The sequence below is a fragment of the Dromiciops gliroides genome, chromosome 3 (assembly GCF_019393635.1).
Source record: "Dromiciops gliroides isolate mDroGli1 chromosome 3, mDroGli1.pri, whole genome shotgun sequence".
NCBI classification, from domain to species: domain Eukaryota; kingdom Metazoa; phylum Chordata; class Mammalia; order Microbiotheria; family Microbiotheriidae; genus Dromiciops; species Dromiciops gliroides.
In genome coordinates this window covers 266,846,773-266,866,564 of record NC_057863.1, presented here as the reverse complement: position 1 = coordinate 266,866,564, position 19,792 = coordinate 266,846,773, and the positions used below count along the sequence as shown (strand labels likewise).

The 19,792-nt window shown below is 38.4% G+C and overlaps 1 protein-coding gene across 8 annotated transcripts in view; it reads right to left on the bottom strand.

Moving 5' to 3' along the window:
• Positions 1-7,250: 7,250 nt before the first annotated feature.
• TIAM1 (TIAM Rac1 associated GEF 1) overlaps positions 7,251-19,792 on the bottom strand; it is a 323,266-nt gene continuing 310,724 nt past the window's right edge. For 6 of the 8 annotated variants that reach the window (XM_043994255.1, XM_043994252.1, XM_043994256.1 and 3 more), the window contains 3 exons: positions 17,222-17,309; positions 15,289-15,461; positions 7,251-9,709 (listed from right to left, as the gene is read on the bottom strand). In XM_043994255.1, the coding sequence (XP_043850190.1) occupies positions 9,240-9,709; positions 15,289-15,461; positions 17,222-17,309 (731 nt within the window). In that variant the 3' untranslated portion in view covers positions 7,251-9,239. Of the gene's footprint in view, positions 9,710-12,697; positions 12,758-15,288; positions 15,462-17,221; positions 17,310-19,792 lie in introns of all 8 variants that reach the window. The other 2 variants (XM_043994259.1, XM_043994258.1) reach the window with 2 other exon arrangements.

Sequence of the window (19,792 nt, the reverse complement as noted above, 5' to 3'; positions counted from 1 at the left end):
TACAAAAATATTTATAGCAGCTCTTTTTGTAGTGGCTAAGAATTGGAAATCAAAGGAATGCCCATCCATTGGGGAATAGCTAAAAACACTGCGGTTTATGATGTTGATGGAATATCATTGTGCTATAAAATGACAAGCAGGATGATTTCAGAAAGACTTGGAAAGATTGATATGAAATGATGTATAATGAAGTAAGCAGAACCAGGGAAATGTACACAGTGATGGCAATATTGGTTGTGAATGACTTAACTATTCTCAGCAATACAATGATCCAAGACAATTCCAAAGGACTAATGATGAAGCATACTATCTGCCTCCAAAGAAAGATATGGATGGAACACTGACTGAAGCATGCTATTTGCCACTCTTTCATTTTTTTCTTTTATTCAAATTTTCTTATACAAAATGACTAATATAGAAATGTTTTACATAATTGCACATGCATAACATAACTGATTACTTACCACCTCAGGGTGGAAAAGAGGGTTAGAATTTGCAAGTCAAAAATAAAAATGTTTATTTAAAAAAAAAAGAAGACCTGAGAGCTACAAGGAAACTTTGGGGTCCTCTAGTCTAACCTCCCATTTTATAGAGGAGGAAACTGAGGTTCAGAAGAGACTAGCCCAAAGCTACATACTAAGTCAGTGAGTGGCAAAGCTAGAATTTGAACCCAGGCCTGAGGACCAGTGTTTTCTCCATTATATCACAGCTACTTCTCTAAGCTGAAGATTAGGAGAAAACAAATGAATCAGCCATATTAGATTTCCCACCTCTAAATCTCACATTCTCTATAAGTGAAGCCATCTCAGCAAGATTCTATAAATAAATAAAATATAAAAATTATATATACATATACACACACATATATATACATATATATACATACATATATACACATACATACATACATATATATATACATACACACACATATATATACATATATATACATACATATATATATACATACATACATACATATATATATATATATATATATATATATATATATATATATATATATATATAATATGTCTCTTCTCAGGGAGAGGCAAGTAGCAAGGGCAGGATCCAGCAGAGCCAGAAGTGAGTCCCACCTAATCATTCCCAACTGCCAATCTCCCTTGACTCGTTGAATTCTTCATGTCTTCTGGGACTTCTTGGTATTATCCACCCAACCCAGATATGTTCATCAAATACCAGGACCAACACTTCACTCCATGATTGACTCCAAAGTAATTTCAGTGGGATCGTGTTTGTTGTTTTTTACAGGAGGCCTTCATCTGATTTTGTATGGGAATAGGTCCTTTGGTTTCTTGCTTAAGGGTACATATCACAAGGTGGTATTTTGAGATTAGCAACCATTGTGACCCTGAAATCAAAAGACACAGGTAATGATTTCTTGAGCTTGGCATCTTAAGCAGCAAGAAATATTTGCTGAGGAGCAGGAATACCCTGCAACAACTAAAAAGTTGTCTAATTCTCTAGAGTTAGAAGAAAGTTAGTTTGGTGGAGGTCAGGAAAAAGGGAGAGTTCTAGATGTGAATAGAATTATACAGCAAGATAAGAGCTATGAGCCAGTGAAAACATGTTTGACTACCATAGTCCCACCTCCCACCCTGCAGGAAGTATGTATGCTGCAAGAAACTGGACCTTACTCCCCTGCTCCCACCTCAACCACTTGTTGAGTCAAGTTCCCTTGTGTCCTTTCCCCTCATTCCTTATCAGGAAACATAGAATTCATTTCACTGGTCCTCATTTCACTAGTCACAACTATGTTTTCCTCTGGATGTCAGAGCAGTAGCCTATTGCTGCCAGTCACTCAGTCTAAAATGACAGAAGTCTGAACCCTAAGGGACTACAGGCCTCTTCCGACAGAGCTGCACAGTTCCACATCCAGAAACCACCCTGTGTGCTGCCCTTGGCCCAGGGCAACAGGGGCTGAACACTGAGACTGTTCCCTATTAGATGCTGTTTTGCTTCTCTTTCGAGTAGAAATAAAGTGCTTTGTGGCTCTGTTGCTCTTCATTCACACCTTCTTACCCTCTAGGAGCTTGATAAAAAGAGAGCCTGGGGAACCTGGTGGAACAATGGATAGAGTGACTACTTGTAGTCAGGAAGACCTGAGTTCAGATCTTGCCTCAGACATTCACTAAAGGTGATCCTGTCCAAGTCATTTAACTTCTCCACCTTTTTTCCTGATCTGTAAAATGGGGATAATTACAGCACCTACCTTATAGGATTGTAGTGGGGATTAAATGAGATAGTGTTTGTAAGGCACTTTGCAAGCCCAAGAGTAATATGTAAATGGTAGTTATCATATTTATGAAGCATATAAGCCTAATTCTTTTTGGCTTTCATAGTTATTATTTTATTTGGTCTTTATAAGGAGAGGTAGGTACCACCTCTCTGAGGTGTTAAATGATTTACCCAGAGGCAGCCATGCTGTAAGAAGCACAAATGGGACTCATTATGACTCCAAATATAATGTTCTTACTAGGATGTTAATGGATTACTCCCCAAACCACTCCTCTTCCCACCTACCCCAGTCTCAACTTGCATTTGCCCTTGGCTTGTGGGTGGGTAGGGTTTACTAATCCCAGGGTCAGATGTATTGTGTGGTTCTGTACTCCTAAAAACTATAGCTCACAAGTCCCCATCAGTACATTCACCTTTAATTATTAGCCAGTAGACAAAATTAGCTCAACACAGAGACATTTATTCAGTTAGGTACAAAACATTATTCTATTATTAAGTTAGGCACAAAACATTATTAAATAAATACAAAAGATTTCCTCCATATACCTGGAACAAGTTGTGCTACAGCATCAGTAGGATAACGGGCACAGTGATATTGAGAATGCTGGGTCAAAGCAACATAAGCTTTGGGTACTGCAGGGTCCTAATGTCCTTTCTCTTCTCTCAGTACTCTCACACTGCCCCCAACTTGTCAGTGTCTCAGCTGGGCAGGTCACTTAGCTGGACTCCTTGTGTCTGCTCCAGTCTATAGTTTGACTTTCCACTACCGTGGGTAGCTGTCTCTTGAAACCATAGCTAGATCTTTTGACTACAGCTAGGGACCGCTACCCTTAGAGATGTCTCCACTGACTGCCTATTAGACTCCCTGAGTCCACTCCCTGTTGGGTGCAGTGTCTCCTGCTAGGCAAGAAGTTCCACTGTAAGCACTATGGACAATGGGGTGGGTTGAAGGAGAGGAAGAGGGATTCCCCTCCTCTCCCCACTGCCCTTTGGTAGATGCACAAGGAGAAAGGAAAAGAATGGTCCTCTTTCAAGAGCTGGACTCTTTCTATATAACCGGCTTCCCGCTAGACTTCTGGGCCTCACCCTCTGGTGGAGGTACTGCTTTATCACCAGCATTTTCTTTAAGTTCAGGCTTGAGGCTGGGGCAAAAGGAAGAACTCACACATTTAACAGTGGAGATTTACTTTGCCCTAACACAGCAAAAATACAAAACGATGACACTTGGGCTCTTGGGACATGGCCCTCCTCATCTCCATTGGAAAACACATCTGTTCAGTAGGTCATCAGGATATGAGATTCATATGGTCTGAGGCACCCACCAAGGCTGTGTGTGTGCTCCCTAGAGATTAAGCTGCATCAGGGAAGCTGGGGCCAATCAAATCCCAGGGCAGCGGTGTCCTAGGCCTACCCCATGTTATTGGAAGGGTTTGTAGGGAAGGGAGGAAAGGAAAGGAAGCTGTATCCTGGAAGTTGAGACCAAAAAGATCCCATGGACAATGTTATCTTCTTTTAGGCAAAGTGTCCATGTAATGTGGAAGGGAAAGAAGTGGCATCAGAGACATGCTGGGATTAAATTTATTAGTATGGAGCTGATGTATTCAAGGAATAAACCTGACTACTAGTGACCCATCAAGGTTATTAAAGATTATATTGTGGGTGGGTTTTTTTCTTCCAGAAGGGTTTTCAAGATTCTTCCTATGGAATCAATGTCCTAGATGAATCATGTTGGTTTTCTCTCAACTTGTTCTTTTCAAAAATGGAAAAAAACCCCAACCAGATGAAGTAGTGAACAAGAAATCCAAGGAGGAACTAGAATGTTTTTGTGCTTCCTGGTGTTCTCTAAAATGTTACCATGGTCTTCCCCTGCCCCCGCCTCCCATTTCTTGTTTCTTTTCTAACTTTAGCTACATTGGTTTTCTTTGTGCAATTATTGTTGTTTATTGTGCATCTCCCTTCATCTTATTCTTTTAAACTTTTATTTCTTTGCTTCTTGACCCCTCTTTATGAAACAGGAGAGGGTGGTGAGAGAAAAGGCATGTGCTCAGTACCAATGCTCTCGATTTGGTGCAATCTACTTTTGGTCCCCTGCCCTTCTTTCCTCACTGGGAGCCAAATAACACACCCTAATCTTGACTCTTTTCATTCCCACTTCATGATCAACTCTTCTTAGTTTTAAATCTAGTTTAAATCCAATTTCTCCCTTAATCTGCCCTCACTCTCTTTTCATTCCCATATTGAGTAAACTGTATTTCTGTACCCAATTATGTATACTCTTTTTCCCTTTGACCAGTTCAGATGAGAGTGAGGTTTAAGTGTCACCCACTCACCCTCCTTTTCTTCTTGTTTATATAATCTTGTACTTGTTCACCCCAATTTTGTGAGATTCCCCCCCCCCATTCTTTTTCTTCCATTGCCCACCCCGCTCCGGTTCCCTTTTTAGTCTTAGGCTTCCACTATGACCTCTATTTATACAGGATTATAAGGAGACACATATATCATCTAATCATATTAGAATGTGAAGTTTTACATTTATGATTGCTTTCTCACATTTACTTTTTTGCTTCTCTTGGCTCTTATTTATCTTTATTTTTTCCAAATTAAATAAAAAATTTTAAAACATTATTTCAAATTTTCTCTATTCTTGTCTTCTCATTGGGAATGTTAGAAGGTCCCCATGTCCATTAAAGATCTATTCCCTGATTCCATTCCTCCTGTACAATTATAGTCAGCTTTGTTGTTATTCTTTGTTGTAAGCCTGTATTTTTTGGAATACTATATTCTTATTTTTTTCTTTATAGTGGTGACTGCTAAATCTTGAGTGATCCTGAATGAGGCTCCTTGGTAACTGAATATATTTATTCTGTCTACTTACAGCACTTTATCTGTCCCCTGGAAGCTCTGGATTTTGGCTGTAATGTACTTGGGGGTTTTCTTGAGTGTTTCTTTAAGAAGATGACTGGTTTACTCTATTTTCATTTTGCTCTCTGATTCTAAGTGATCTGAACAGTTTTCTTTTATGCCTTTTTGAAAAATATTATCTATGATCTTTTTTTGGTCATGGGTTTTAGGTAATACAGTGATTCTTAAATTATTTCCCCTTTATCACTTTCCTAGATGAGTTATTTTTGCTAAGAGATAACCTTATCTTTAGTTCTATTTTGGCAGTCTTTTGATTTTGCTTTAATATTTCTTGTTGTCTTATGGAATTTTTAATTTCTATTTGGGTCGTTCCAATTTTCAAGAAGTATATTGCTTGGGTAAGATTCTGTACTTCTTCAAAGCTGCTAATTCTATTTCCAGTTCATTCTTCTGTAGTTCTCATTTCATTTCCAACTTATTCTTCTAGTCCACTCATCTCATTTATAATTGTGCCACCTCTTCCAAAAACTCTAGTTAAACTTGTACCCAAGTTATGTTTTTCTTGAAGGCTTAACTTGTGAATGTCATTTTCCTTCCTCTGGGTTTGTGTATGAAGAGTTATCTGGAAGAATCATATCGTTGTTACCACAATAGCTTTTTATGGTGGGATTTTAAAATTGTTGTTCAGTTTTCTAGTTGACTTCCTAATTTTGGACTTTGTTAGGGTGGGGCTTTGCATATTTCTGGATGTCTGGGCTGAGTTTGTGTTCTCTTGGGTTCCAGAAGTTATAGGCTCCTGTGTGAAGCCTGAGCCCTAAGGATGAGAAACTATGTGTAAAGCTCAAGATTGAGAGCAAATTCCCTAAGAATGCCCAGGATCCACTACCAAGCTTTAACTCTTCCTTTCAGTTGATCCTCAGAGTAACAAAATGTAAGTTGGAGAGAGCTGGATTCCCCACCTCCAAAGATCTTAAAAAGAGACTGGAGAATAATTTCAAGGAGATGTTGACAGTGACTTGGTTAGGGGTTGGCCTAGCTTGTAGTAGCATTAGTTAATATTTAAATATTGGTTAAAGGTTTGCAAAGCACTTTACACATCTCCTTTCAGACAGGAGCTGTTATCCTCATGATGAGATAATTATTTGTAAACCTCTTAGCACAGTGCTGTGTAGTGATATAGGAGGCAAAAAGGGGTTAACAGAAAAACTAAGGTTTGTGTTCTTACAGTAACTGAGGGTTTGTCCCTATCAACCCTCACCATCAACAGAGACTGTAACTAGGGACCATTAACCATTAATAGCCATCAATATTCCTAGATGACAGGACACCTAGAAACCAGATCTTACGTAAAGAGATATCATAAACACAGAGACCCTCTGGGTCTGAGAAGTTTAAGCATGTCTTTAGGAATATGTGCAGAAAAGACCAAATGTGTCCTTAGGTTAACCTTATGATGTGTAAACCCCAAAAACACACCTCCAAGGAAAAAAGGTACCTGCCTTGGGGGTTGTCTTAGCACCCCCAAAATTCCAAATTAGGATAAGCCTTCTCATGTACCTCCTTAAGGAGGAGATTAGGATAATGATAAGATAAAACCTACTTTTTCTTACTATAAATATAACCATCTTTCTTCCCCATATTTGAGATAGCTTTTCTTTTCTCCTATGGTATTCTCCCTGGAACCTCACAGTATTTTAATAAAACTCAGGAAACTGAGACACTGAGTCTTGTAATTCTTGTGGGACGCCACACGATCAATTTGATCAATTAAATTCCATTCCTACTTCAGTAGCACTGCATGTAGCATGTAGCTATATATATGGCATATCTGGCCAGGCATGTAGCCAGTGCTAAATAAATGCTTATTTCATTCTCTCTCTCCTCCTTGCCCCTTACTTGACAGATGAGAAAACTGAGGCTGAGAGAGGAAAAAAAGACCAGGTTCACATAATTAGTGAATGTCTCAGGCAGGTCTTCTTTTGAGTTCCTTCAGGTCCTCCTGAATCCAGGGCCAGTGCTCTATCCACTGTGCCACCTAGCTGCCCCATTCCCTTCTAATATTAAGATTTGATGGCTCTATGTGCTCTTCCCTCTACTAGCATTCCAATCGAGCAGAAACACAATGGTCCAGATATTTTTTCAGTATTTTATTTTTTGACAGGCATTTACAACATTCCATTCGTAGACCTAAAAACATAAAAATAGACCTTCTTTCAGCTTATAAAAGAAATATATAAGAACCTTTGACATGGACGCGTCGTGGCAGTATGTACAGAGACAACGACACCCTCTCCAAGCACCAGATTTTGCAGAATTTTAAAACAGGCCGTGTTTCACCGGGTACAGTATATAAGGGCTATTGATAGATCTCTACCTCTCTCATCAATTTAAACAACTGAACCGGAGATAATAGGGAACAATGATGTGATACAAAGGCTATAGAAACCATTCTAAATCTTTTTAAGAAAATCAGAGAGTATAGCAAAAGTTTAATAGAATATGACTTTTAAAATATTAAGCTCAAGCCCCCTGGGAACCCAAAAGGGAAAGGGGGGAGTGAGAGTGGAAGTGGGGAGGATATAGGGTAGGAAAGCAGGTAAGACTAGAAGGGACATAGAAGCATTACTGTTTTGGAACATTTTCTATTATGTCTTAAAATATAAAGTTATAAATGATTTTGTATAAAATATAATCCCTAAAGCTACTATAAAATTCAGGTTCTTAAGTACCTACTGATGTGTCAAACACCAAATAGATATTTATACCCAAAAGAAAGTTTTCATATTTGAGCCCTTCTTTGGAAGTGAATGTTTGTGGAATGGAATGGTGTGGGGTGGAGGAGCTATAAAGCTTTTTTTTTTTTTTTTTTTGCTTTGTTTTGAATTAAAAGTGCCATAACTTGTTTTTGTTCTTCCTATTTGGATCTACTTAAAATGTTAGATTTTGATATGGCTACCCTGCTTTGTTGGCGTGAAGAAATTGTTAAACACCAGAGACTTGTGAAGAGGTTTTTGGTTTCTAGAGGTTTGTTCATAGCCTATCATGGAAGAGAACATCTATGGATAAAGGAATGGGAAATCAATGTATGCTGCTTTAACCTTTTGTGGAAATGATTGATTTGTTAGTCAAGTTCTCCACCCCACCCCCATCTTGGCTATACTCACCAGACACATATAGACTCATTGCTAATTGCTAATTCAAATAAATTTCCATCTCAAATATATATTCAAACATAAAATCTGCTTCTTGGAAAAAACAATTATTCCCAAGATAGAGTTCCAGTTGACCTTTCATGTATAAATATAAAGTCACTATGCCTAACTCTTCATTTTCTAGACCTGGAGTTACATTAACACTGTAAAAATCTCGACTATTTGTGCCTTGCACATCAGGTAACATTAAAAAAAATAGTGTTTTGTTTTCAAGTGATAAATTTGGATCTCTTTTTTAAAGAGTTTGGCATCTTTATGATTCTTTGCAAAACTAGAGCTTCCAATATTGACATTAAAAAAGACCAGCCACAGACCAAAAAAAAAGGGGGGGAGGGGAAGGCTCATCGAAACATAAATTCCCCAGCCTTCTTCACACATTTCTAAAATACAAATATTCTCTGACATCTAATAAAGAAAGGAGTAAGAACACTGCAAATTGTACAGAGATATTTTTTCAAGGCAGTTTCCTATCAAGGAGATGAATCTCACGGATAAAAAACAAAAAAAACCCCAAACCCTTTGTTCTCTGTGCTACCACTGAAGCTCATCTGCTGCACACACTTAAATGCCTTCAGTAACCTATTTTCCAGTGCTATATAATGCGCTTTTAAAAAATATATACATATATTTTCATTTCTCAGCCCCTGATTATTTGAGAATAAATAAAAGCCCTTGGGTAATGTACACAATACAAGACTCCAGCTTATTCTTTTTCAAAATCTAAACTATTCTGTTTCTGTTAAAACTCACGAAGTGATGTGGCTACATGGTTTTGGAACAAGTCAGCTGCCAAAACCCTGTGTGCAAGTGCGCAATCTAAAGGATAAAAGGCTTCTCAGTACGGAGGAAGGTGGGGTGGGGGTGGGGGTGGGAACCTACAAATACTACCTAAAGGGAATGTGACATTTAGATTTCAGTGTTCAGTTTCCTTGTGGGGACAAAATCTTCACGCCTAACCCAAACGACTTCCTCGCTAGCATTTTCCAGACCACCATTGATGCCAGATAAAGCTGCTTGCTTCTTGAGCTGGGTCATCCTTGAGGAACGACTATCCATAGCTTGTTGGCCTCTTTCCCGCTGACTGAGAGAGGCAGCTTGTAGCTGCTCCTGAAGGTCTCTGTCCACTGGGGACCCTTTCATGGATTTGCAGTATTCATCATCGTCACTAAGGATGTCCGTCTCTTTGATGTCATCTTGCTCCTCATACTGAGCAAGATCAAACTGTTCCTCTACCCAGCGGTCAGTGTCCCTGCCACTGGAGGGGTGCTGGGACTCTGTCTTAGGGCTGCTTGTGGAGACAGCATCTGAGTCAATGGTAAACCTGTTTCGGGCCAGACGCCTCCTCCTTCTCCCAAGAGATTTACTTGGGGCTGACACTGCACACACACAAAACAAATATAAAAATAAAACCTCTATATGTTTTACGTGAAATGAAATTCCAGAAAACACGTCAATATAGACTACATTCCCCTAACAATCATTAGGTGCATTAAATACAAGTTTACCTTGGTCCCAGTGATAGATTCAAGTATTTAAAGGGAGACTATAGCAAGGGGTGGAAGGGTGAGGAGAAAGAGACTTAATGCTCTTAAAGAGAATCTTCTTTTACTTTTATCTGTCCACCCAGATGCCAGATGTAAGAGAGTGGTGCTTGCTGCTATTTCTCTTAAGAAGAATCTGAGTGTGACTGTGTGCTTCTGATTGGTCATGTCCTTAAGGAGAAAAGGGAAAACTTCCCTCCTCCGCCTCCACACCCCCCTTAAGTGCAAAACAGGTAATATCTTAACGCTTTCTTCATGAATAAAGAAAAAACTTAAGGCAGTGGCCATGACCTACAGAAACTCTTTGGATCTAGAACTTTTTCTGTACCAAAGGGGGAGAACCATCAATTTGAATCTTTAAGATTCTCAGCTGGGCCAAGAATTCAGAATATTTTCATCCATCCATCCATCCAGACTGGTCCTTCCAATCTTCCCAGACTGAGAGTGCAAAGCTACTCACAGGCCTGATCCCACTACTGATCAACACAGGAAATTTGTTTGGCCTGTTGTATTTCCAACCTAGGCTGGCTCATCCCTCCTTCAGCAGCCTGGTGGCCTCCTGATCCTAGGGGATAGCCATATTGGTCCCAGACTTGGTGCAGACACCCAAATGGCTTAATTTCCTTTAGCTTAGAATTTTGACCTCAAGGACAACTTCAGCTTCCCTAGCAGCAGGGATCATGGGCATGTACCACTATGCCCTTCCCAGAATGTATTTTGGAGATCTTCAAAGATTTGGGGAAGGTGGGGAACAAAACTAAGATTGATCAAAAAAATTCATCTTCTCAACCACCACGATAATCTTCTTTTGAAAAAATTGCTTATGTGGAAGTACGGTACTGAATGGGTTCATCATTGTATCTAACCTCAATTTTCAGAGAATTAAACCTAGCTTTGGAGTTCAGGAAACTTGAACACTAACTATATGTACTTTAAGACACCCCTGAAGGTATTACCTGGCCTTGAACCTTTTTACTTTCTTCTCTAAGGAGGACTAGTTAACAATGACTGGGTTATTGTAAGAAATAATAAATTATTGCAAAGTACTTTGTAAAGTAAGTGCTATTAAATTACTAAATAAGAAAAAGGGAAATTCTAGGAATTACTGACTCACAAACATACAATGCTATTCACGTGGAAATATAGCTGTTTTTCCTTCTCCTCTAGTAATAAAATTGTCACATTAAAGACAAGAAGATGAAGTGTTATGATGCAGGAGTTCCAATAAAGCCTAAAGTGAAATCCCACAAAGAACTTCTTTGACACACAAATGACCATATTTGTGCAGCTCCAACCCTGAGACTACTTTTAACCATTCCCAGATTATATAACAATATCTAGCAGTTTCGGGCAAAGGTTCAGTGGATTAACTCAGGTTTAGGGCACACAACATTTGGACATTGGTTTTTTTCCTTTGGCCAAGTGTGACCTTGGGCTAATTAGGCCTCTGTCCACTTTTTCATACAAAAGGTGATAGTATGAAAATGGTATTTTCTATCTTAAAATATGGAAAAATATACTCTGATATGGGAAGAAATGAAAGACATTTCTGGGAGAAAGGAAAATCCCTCAGAAAAAAGATAAAATTCCTGTTCAAATGTACCCCAATATCATAGTATAATTTGGCTTTCTTCCTGAGCCAGATTTAACTCAATAATGGATAATCTGTAGTCACAGCTGTAACTAGGAATTTCTGTACTTGTTGTGTCAGTACACTGATGAGGAAGGCCTGGTGGGAGAGGGAAGAAAAGGACAGGGAGAGGTACAAAGAAGCTCATTAGGGGTGCAGTCACCTTGGGCAAGTGAGGGTAGAGGGGAAGCTGCCTCCTACTTTAACTAACTATTCTTCCAAATAAGGTACTAACAGCTTGTTGAAGGATTGAAAGTATTGCCACCACCCTTAGAAATTTCAGCACCTTGGAACTACACTAGCTGCCCCACCTTAGTTATTGTTCTAACTAAAGTCAATTAAGTAAAGGGAGTAGAATATTATTAGACTTTCTTGGTAATGGGTCAAAGTATTCTGTTTTCATCTTTAGACAGAGTGGAATCAGAAAGAGAAATGACCTTCATTTAATGACAACACAAAATGAATCATCAACCTTTTCTACCTGCTAAAGCATCCACTTAAGAACTTAGTCATCTGGGTGAATGTCCCCAACTTTTTTTTGACAAACATTATAAGTTTTCTTTTTCTAAGGTTTAGCAAAGAGTGTTTAGTGTTGTACTGACTTAGCCAATTATCATCATGTGATCATGTGTCTGATTATATATAAGTGCTCCCAAAAGGAGAAAGATAAATGCTTTTAACAATGAGTCAGGGAATTATTCATTTGCCACATCCACTAGGAGGTGGTGAAGGTTCCTCTGGATGTTTACACTGATGCAAAATTTGGGGTGTTTAAAAATGGCTTAAGAAATCTTACAAGAAACCCCTAATGAGTTCCCTAAAGACCAAAAATGATTACTTTCAATGAACCTGAGTTCACTGAAATATGAATATGTAGAACACAAAAAGGGGCTGAAATAGAAATGGCTGAATTCATCTTTATCAAATATTCCTGAGCAGAGAAGGGACAAATAAGACATTTCCAAGTTACAATCTTTTTATGAGAAGATGAAGAAAAGGAGAAGTGAACACTGCTAAAATAAAGGTCCCATGGAACAACATAAAAATGGACAGTATAGTAGGACTGGCAAGATTCCTTACAGATATCAGTATAGAGCAGGACACATATGGTATTAGGCATTTAACATATACTTATTCATTTACTGAAACCTATTTTTATCAATTAAAAACAGAGAATTATTTCTTAGCATTACCTAAGCTTTCTCTTTGAGGGTCTTCACCCAGTCACAGGACACTGTGCCTCTTAGACATAGCTGAAGAAAAGGAGGAAGATGATGGAGGAAAGGTCAGACAGTGTAGGATAATCTCAGGTTGCCTCCAGAGGAGGAAATGAAAGTATCTGGGTATGATTAATGAAAAATCCTGCCCTTTCCAGAAATATATGGTAATATGATAACTCTTCTAGTACTACTGTCCTCAAGTTCTTGGTGAGGAAGTAGGGGAGGGTGAATGAATCTTTAGTTTCTATTTTGGGAACAAATCTATTTTCTCCTTTTTCTATATCAGGGCAAACCTTTCTCAAATTAAAAGACTCTCCTTCAGAAAGTCTTTCCCATGGCTATATCAAAAATGATAGAAGATTCACTGAAAGACAGAACAACAGAGATGACTTCTTCAAGGACCCTCTGAATATTAAAAATCACATAAAGCTTAGAATAAGGAGAGAGAAATTTGCATTTGCCCCTGCAATAGAGATGGATGATGGTCAGCACAGACTTCAAATAGCAGAGGCTTTTTTCAAGATGGAGAAGTCCCCGGATGTTTTGTTGGCCAATATTGTTTTGATTATTTCAAGTCTTAGAACATTACAGAGCCTCCTGAGCAAAATCCTTGATTATACAAAAAGAGTTTGACCTAACCACCAAAATGACTCAAAAAACAATTTGACCTAATCACCAAATGGGGAAAATCAAATGGATAAAGAATACCTATTGTCCAGATTAAGATATGTGTTTGGATAGAGAGCCCAGAGACCAAATCTATCAGTACAGGTAGCTTGGACATATGCTGCAGATAGATAGTGAAGCTTGTTGTTGTTGTTGTTGAGTTGTGTTAGTTACATCCAACTCTTCAAGACCCCATCTAGGGTTTTCTTGGCAAAGATACTTGGGTGGTTTGCCATTTCCTTCTCCAGCTCATTTTACAGATGAGGAAACTGAGGCAAACAAGGTTAAGTGACTTGCCACTTAAGGGTCACACAGCTAATAAGTGTCTGAGGCCAAATCTGAACTCAGGTCTTCCTGACTCCAGGTCCAACACTCTATCCACTGAATCACCTAGCTGCCCCTAGATAATGAAGAGGAACCTTAATTAACAATTAAATAGGAAAATTGCAGGTTATACATATAGTCTTTGGGAAACTGGGCAGTGCTTTTAATGACTCCAAACCACTTCCTGAAACAAACCCATGAGGTCCATGTGTGGGTTTTTTTGTTGTTTTTTGGTGAGGTAATTGGGGTTAAGTGACTTGCCCAGGGCCACATGGCTAGTAAGTGTTAAGTGTCTGAGGCTGGATTTGAACTCAGGTCCTCCTGACTCCAGGGCCGGTGCTCTATCCACTGCGCCACCTAGTTGCCCCTGGTCCATGTGTTTTTAACAACAACATTCTTCCAGAGAGGCAGCAGAGGATAGTGAGAGGCCTAGGAATCAGGAAGAACATATACTATGTGACCATTGGAGTGTCAATTAATTTCTCAATGTCTAAGCAATTCTAAAAGACTATCAGTTGTAGAAGAGTTTCCAATATGCAAAACTGGGGGGAATTACCACATGGGGAGGCAACCATACTAATGAAACCATGGCCCAGAAGCACAAAAAAATAAAGGAAAATCTCTCAAGATGTTTTATGGATTCAAGTCATGAATATCAAAGGAACTAAAACATCCAAGTTGAGAGTCACTGCAGAAACAAAAGAGAAGCATACTTTTGGTATGCACAGGCTACAATACACTAGCAATGAAGAATGGTGCAGGAGAAGCTAGTGTAAGGGGCATCTTCCAAGTGCTGGGTGATTTCAGAGGGAGGTGGGCCAAGCATGGAGCTGCATCCAGGGATGCCTGATGGAGGGTCTGTGTTCTCCATTGATATCCACATTGTCTCATAGCTGCAAAGAAAGGTCCCCAAGCACTGGTTGGACTTTCCACGGAGGAGTCAAGTGAGGATGTGGACAAGAATTACCTCTCTTAAAAAGTTTTTAATTTGTGACACTGAAGGAAGCCTCCACTTCATTGAGATCACAGCTCCATCAAAGCATGGAATTAAAAGAAATCATCTCAGGCATGAGGGCAAGGAAAGAAAGAAAGCAAACTCTCCCGATATTTTAACTGACCACAAGATCAGAAACAATGAGAATGACTGAATCGCTAAGTCATTGTACTATCATGTTTCCAGAACAATTTGCTGGGAACCTGGTGAAAAACACAGGCATTACTTTCTGTAAACAAAGCCAACCAACATGCAAAGCAGCTATCCTCATTCCTATGGAGCGATCAAGTCTACTCTGCAAAGAGGATGTGATTGTCACTGGCTTAGGAATAAGGGCTAGGACAGAGCTGTCAAGTCAAAAGTAGGAGGGCAGCAAAGGGGAAACTTGAAGGGGAAGGGGAAAGCTATAAATAGAGGACAACAGAAAAGTAAGAGAGGGAAGGGAAATTACACCCAAGAAAAGCCAAAGCACCAGCCTCAACCCCACACGAGGCAACACCGTTTAGTCTTGCTCAGCAAGCTGGGTCCTATAATAGATTGGAGATGACAGGCATCTTTAAAATCTGTATCCCTACAGTACCTGCCCTGCTCATAGCTGGCCTTGCACCTTTAAGGGGGTATAGTCTTTTTCCTCCAAAAGGGACATATTGCTGAGATGAGGGCAGACTTTCTGTTTTGAGGAGCTGTCTTCTGTGTTTATCACGTAAGATTGAATGCACGGCCTTCAGAAAATCTTTTCTACTTTCTGGGGAGCTAAAAAAAAAGAAAGAAAAAAAGGAAAAGATTCAAGCAAGTTAAAAGGCAGAGGTATATAATATATATCTCGTGATATGGAACAAAGTCAAATGTCAAATAATGTCTTATCTAATGGTTATAGACAAATTCAGAGATTTTAAAACTACAATTTTTATGCTGCTTTAACAAATTAGTAAATACGTATTTCTCCACATTCAACTATTAAAACTACCAGGGTTTACTCATCTCTACCTAGTGGCTTAAAAGCAGAGAGATTTTGTATACCAAAATATAATAAACTCTGCTCTCTTTATAAATACTTCAGAATTCACAATCCTCAAACAGTTTCTCAAATTTGGACCACACCATCTTAGCAAGTCTGAAGAGTAACTCCAAAATTAGTTTTTGGTAAATGGTTTTTCCTTTTTTGGGGGGGCAATGAGGGTTAAGTGACTTGCCCAGGTTCACGCAGCTACTAAATGTCAAGTGTCTGAGGCTGGATTTGAACTCGGGTCCTCCTGAATCCAGGGCCAGTGTTTTATCCACTGTGCCACTGAGCTGCCCCATAAATAGTTTTTCCTGATGATGATTCTTGATCCTCCTCACTATAAACCTTTTTTTGTTTAAAAACAAATGTTTAGCATTAAAAGTAAACACATGAGTTGTTCTTTGCAACTTACTAATACTATTTTCTACTCTAAAAATGACTTATTCTGCAAGTTTTTATTTAATATTAAAGCCCCTGGGTCTTTAAATAGATACAATATTAATTTTTTAAAAATTTTAATTAAGGGGCAGCTAGGTGGCACAGTGGATAGAGCATCGGCCCTGGATTCAGGAGGACCTGAGTTCAAGTCTGGCCTCAGACCCTTGAAACTCACTAGCTGTGTGACCCTGGGCAAGTCACTTAACCCCAATTGTCTCACCTAAAACAAAACAAAACAAAAAAACCCAACCCAAAACAAAACATAGTCTTCTAAAAAAAATTTTTTTTTAATTAAAAAAAATGTTTTTTTGCAGGGCAATGAGGCTTAAATGACTTGCCCAGGGTCACACAGCCAGTAAGTGTCAAGTGTCTGAGGTTAGATTTGAACTCAGGTCTTCCTGAATCGAGGGCCGGTGCTTTATCCACTGTGCCACCTAGCTGCCCCCAGATACAATATTTATTGAATACTTTAAATTCTTTTTTAGTACACATAGAACAGGTATAGTAAAAAAATACTTCTGCTGATACACAGTCAATTTTGCAGTGGGTGGCTCACAAATCCAGGCTATAGAATCCAGGATGGATTCAAAATGTCACCTTGGACCATTGCATCTACATTCAATACTCTGATCCCTCTCTCCCCACCTCTTCCCAATTCTCCAGCCTCTCAAGGATTCTATAAATGACAAATGTGAATAAAGCAATTTTTTTCCAAGAAGAGAAGTACAGGCTTGCTTACTGCCATAATGTTGTGACATTACAGATGTAAATAAAGCAGTAGTCTTTCTACTGCCTATTACATGTATATAAAAATCAACATATTTTGTCAGAAGCCAAAGCCTTAACCATTTTTATAGTTAGAATTTGTTTAGTATTAGTAACATCTGCTGTGTTGGGTTCTTAGAAATTCAGTCTAAACACTGTAGGAGTTTAAATTGTATGTTTTATAGGTTTAAGAAATTGTTTTCATTAATAAACACATTTTGGGCACTGATGACATAGAAACCTCTGTACAAGAGGAAGCCATATAGGTGCTCTTTCTTCTGAACATAGTTCATGTTTGAATACTTACTTGCAACAGAGGTGGAATGACCTCTCTGGTCTCCCTTCAGATTCTGATTTAACGTGGACAATCTCACAGACTGAATTAGCTTCTGCATCTAGGTAAATTGGGAGCAATACAAAGCAAGGATGAGTTAATGTGCATTTCTCTTTTCTTAAATTTGTTTTTAATTTACAGAATAAAATAAACATTTCCAAAACATAGTATGATAAAAAAGATTGCTGAACATGAAACTGCAAATATATTATATGCAGCTTGCTATTCTTTTAAAATATATAATAAAGTTATCATGTAAATTTTTTTTCTCCCACCTTCCACTGGCCAAACCCTTCTCTAACCCTTGTTGACCAAACAAGGGTTAGAGAAAGTGAAGAGATGAAATGGATGGTTTTGACTACATAATAATGGAACATCCTGTCATAAACAAAAACAATGCAAATAAGAATCATAAAAGAAACAGTATGGTCTTTAACATTTTTATAGCATGGTCTTTAATATCAAAAATCACATTTCCATTATAATGTATTATAGAATAGAACATGAGGTGTTGGTCTAAGCCATATTTCTGCCAGACGGTTTTCCAGTTTTCTTTGCAGTTTTGGTCAAATAGTTCTTTCTGAAAGAATTTATGTTTTCTGATTTACCAAAAACTGGGTTATTAAGGTTGTTTTTTTTCTGATTCTCTTGTCCAGTCTGTTCCATCGATCTCTCTCTCTCTTTTTTTAACCAATATCAAATGATTTTGATGACTTCTTTATGATATAACTTGAGATATGAAAGTGCTATTTACCCTTCATCCCTACAACTTTTTATTATTTCTCTTGATATTCTGGATATTTTATTTTTCTGAATGACTTACTATTTTATCAAGTATTCATAAGCATCCTTTTGACAGTGTGAGTGGCATAGCATTAGAACTGCAAAATTTGGCAATAATTGTCATTTTTATTAGATTGTGATCACCTAGCTATGAGCTGTGAATTTATTCCTTGAGCCATTTAAGTTGTTCCTTATTTCTTTAAGGGGCACTCTACAAATGAATTTACACAAATATTTTATGTGTTTTGGTAGACTGGTAGACATTTTATAGAATGTGATTTTTCTTTTTCTTTTTGCTTCTGCTATGGGTAGGAGGTATATTCTTAAGCAAACAAGGGATAGATGTAACTACAAAAAATAAGGAGAGAAAACTTTGAAACTGAAAAAATTCTGCTTATATTCAATATACTTAGGATAAAGGAAATGATCAAACAGAAGAGTGCTGGAAAGGGTAGCCAAGGAAGCTGTATCCATCAAGAAGGAGCCAGATCTCAGTGAATGAAAGAAGACAGAAAGAGTGAGAAAGGAAAATGTTTAAGATGAAAGCAAGTTTATCACCTATAAAGTAGGCATGCCAAAGACCAGAGTGGAAGGGTAAATCTTGAGTGAAATATTGGAGGGAAGGGTCAGGTTGAGGGGATGGTAATAAAGGAGCAGGTAGTGTGCATATATGCATGTGTGTGTGTGGGGGGGGAGGGTTGTGCAATGATAGCAGGGGATTCAAAACCACCAGGAAAGGGAAATTAAACTGGACTGGACATATGCTAATGACCAAGGAGTAAATTTCAGCAGGTTATCATTGTCCCCGGGGGCCAGATAGGCAAAAGGGTGAGCTGGTAGTGGAAAGTGAGCAGTGAAGTTGGTATTTCTTCTTCTTCTTTTTTGGTTTTGTCATAGAATTTCATTTGCTCTTTTTTTTCTTAGTTACATGTAAACAACATTTTTAAAACATTAAAAAAGGTTTTTTTAGTTCTAAATTCTATCCTTCCCTCCTTGGGAAAGCAAGCAATTTGATATAAATTATACATGTGCAGTCATGAAAAACATTTCCACATTAGCCATATTGCAAAAACAAAACAAAAAAACAACCCGCAACCCCCCCCCCCAAAAAAACCCTCAAGAATGATAAAGTTAAAAAAGTATGTGAAGCTGGGATTTCTCATGATAATGGATTTTCAAGGCAGGAACTCACTGAGTCAAACTCAGGGTGGAGTCACTCTAGGCCTCAGGTATGTAGCTATAGAGCTAGGGGGAGAGGATGGGTAGAAACCAGTGGTAGGCAAGATCTTCCTCAAGCTAACAGAGTCTCTGACCTGCTTAACAAATACCTTAATGTAATACCAAAAGGAAGAAAACAAAGAAGCAGGAGAATCATGCTGATTAATGGATATCACAAACAGGCTTTAGGGGGAGGGGAAGGTAAATAAGGAAAAAATTAGAAAAAATTGTTTATGGGCAGGTTATAAGGACAGGTTAAGACTTGGCGGGAGCATAAAGGCAGAAGTCTATTTCTGGAAAAAACATATGTAGAGGTAATAGTAGAAATTATAGGAATTGTGTATAGTAATGTGGTTTCTGCAGATGCTTGAGCAGATGTGTGTGTACGCACATGCACCTGTGCCTGCATCTGCATGTGTGTATGTGAAAGAAGTCTGGGATTGGTTGATACAAATAAAATAAGGCAGACTATACTGTTGCTAATAAAACAAGGAATATGAGGATATTTTTTGATCAAACCTCTTATTTCACAGATGTAGAGAG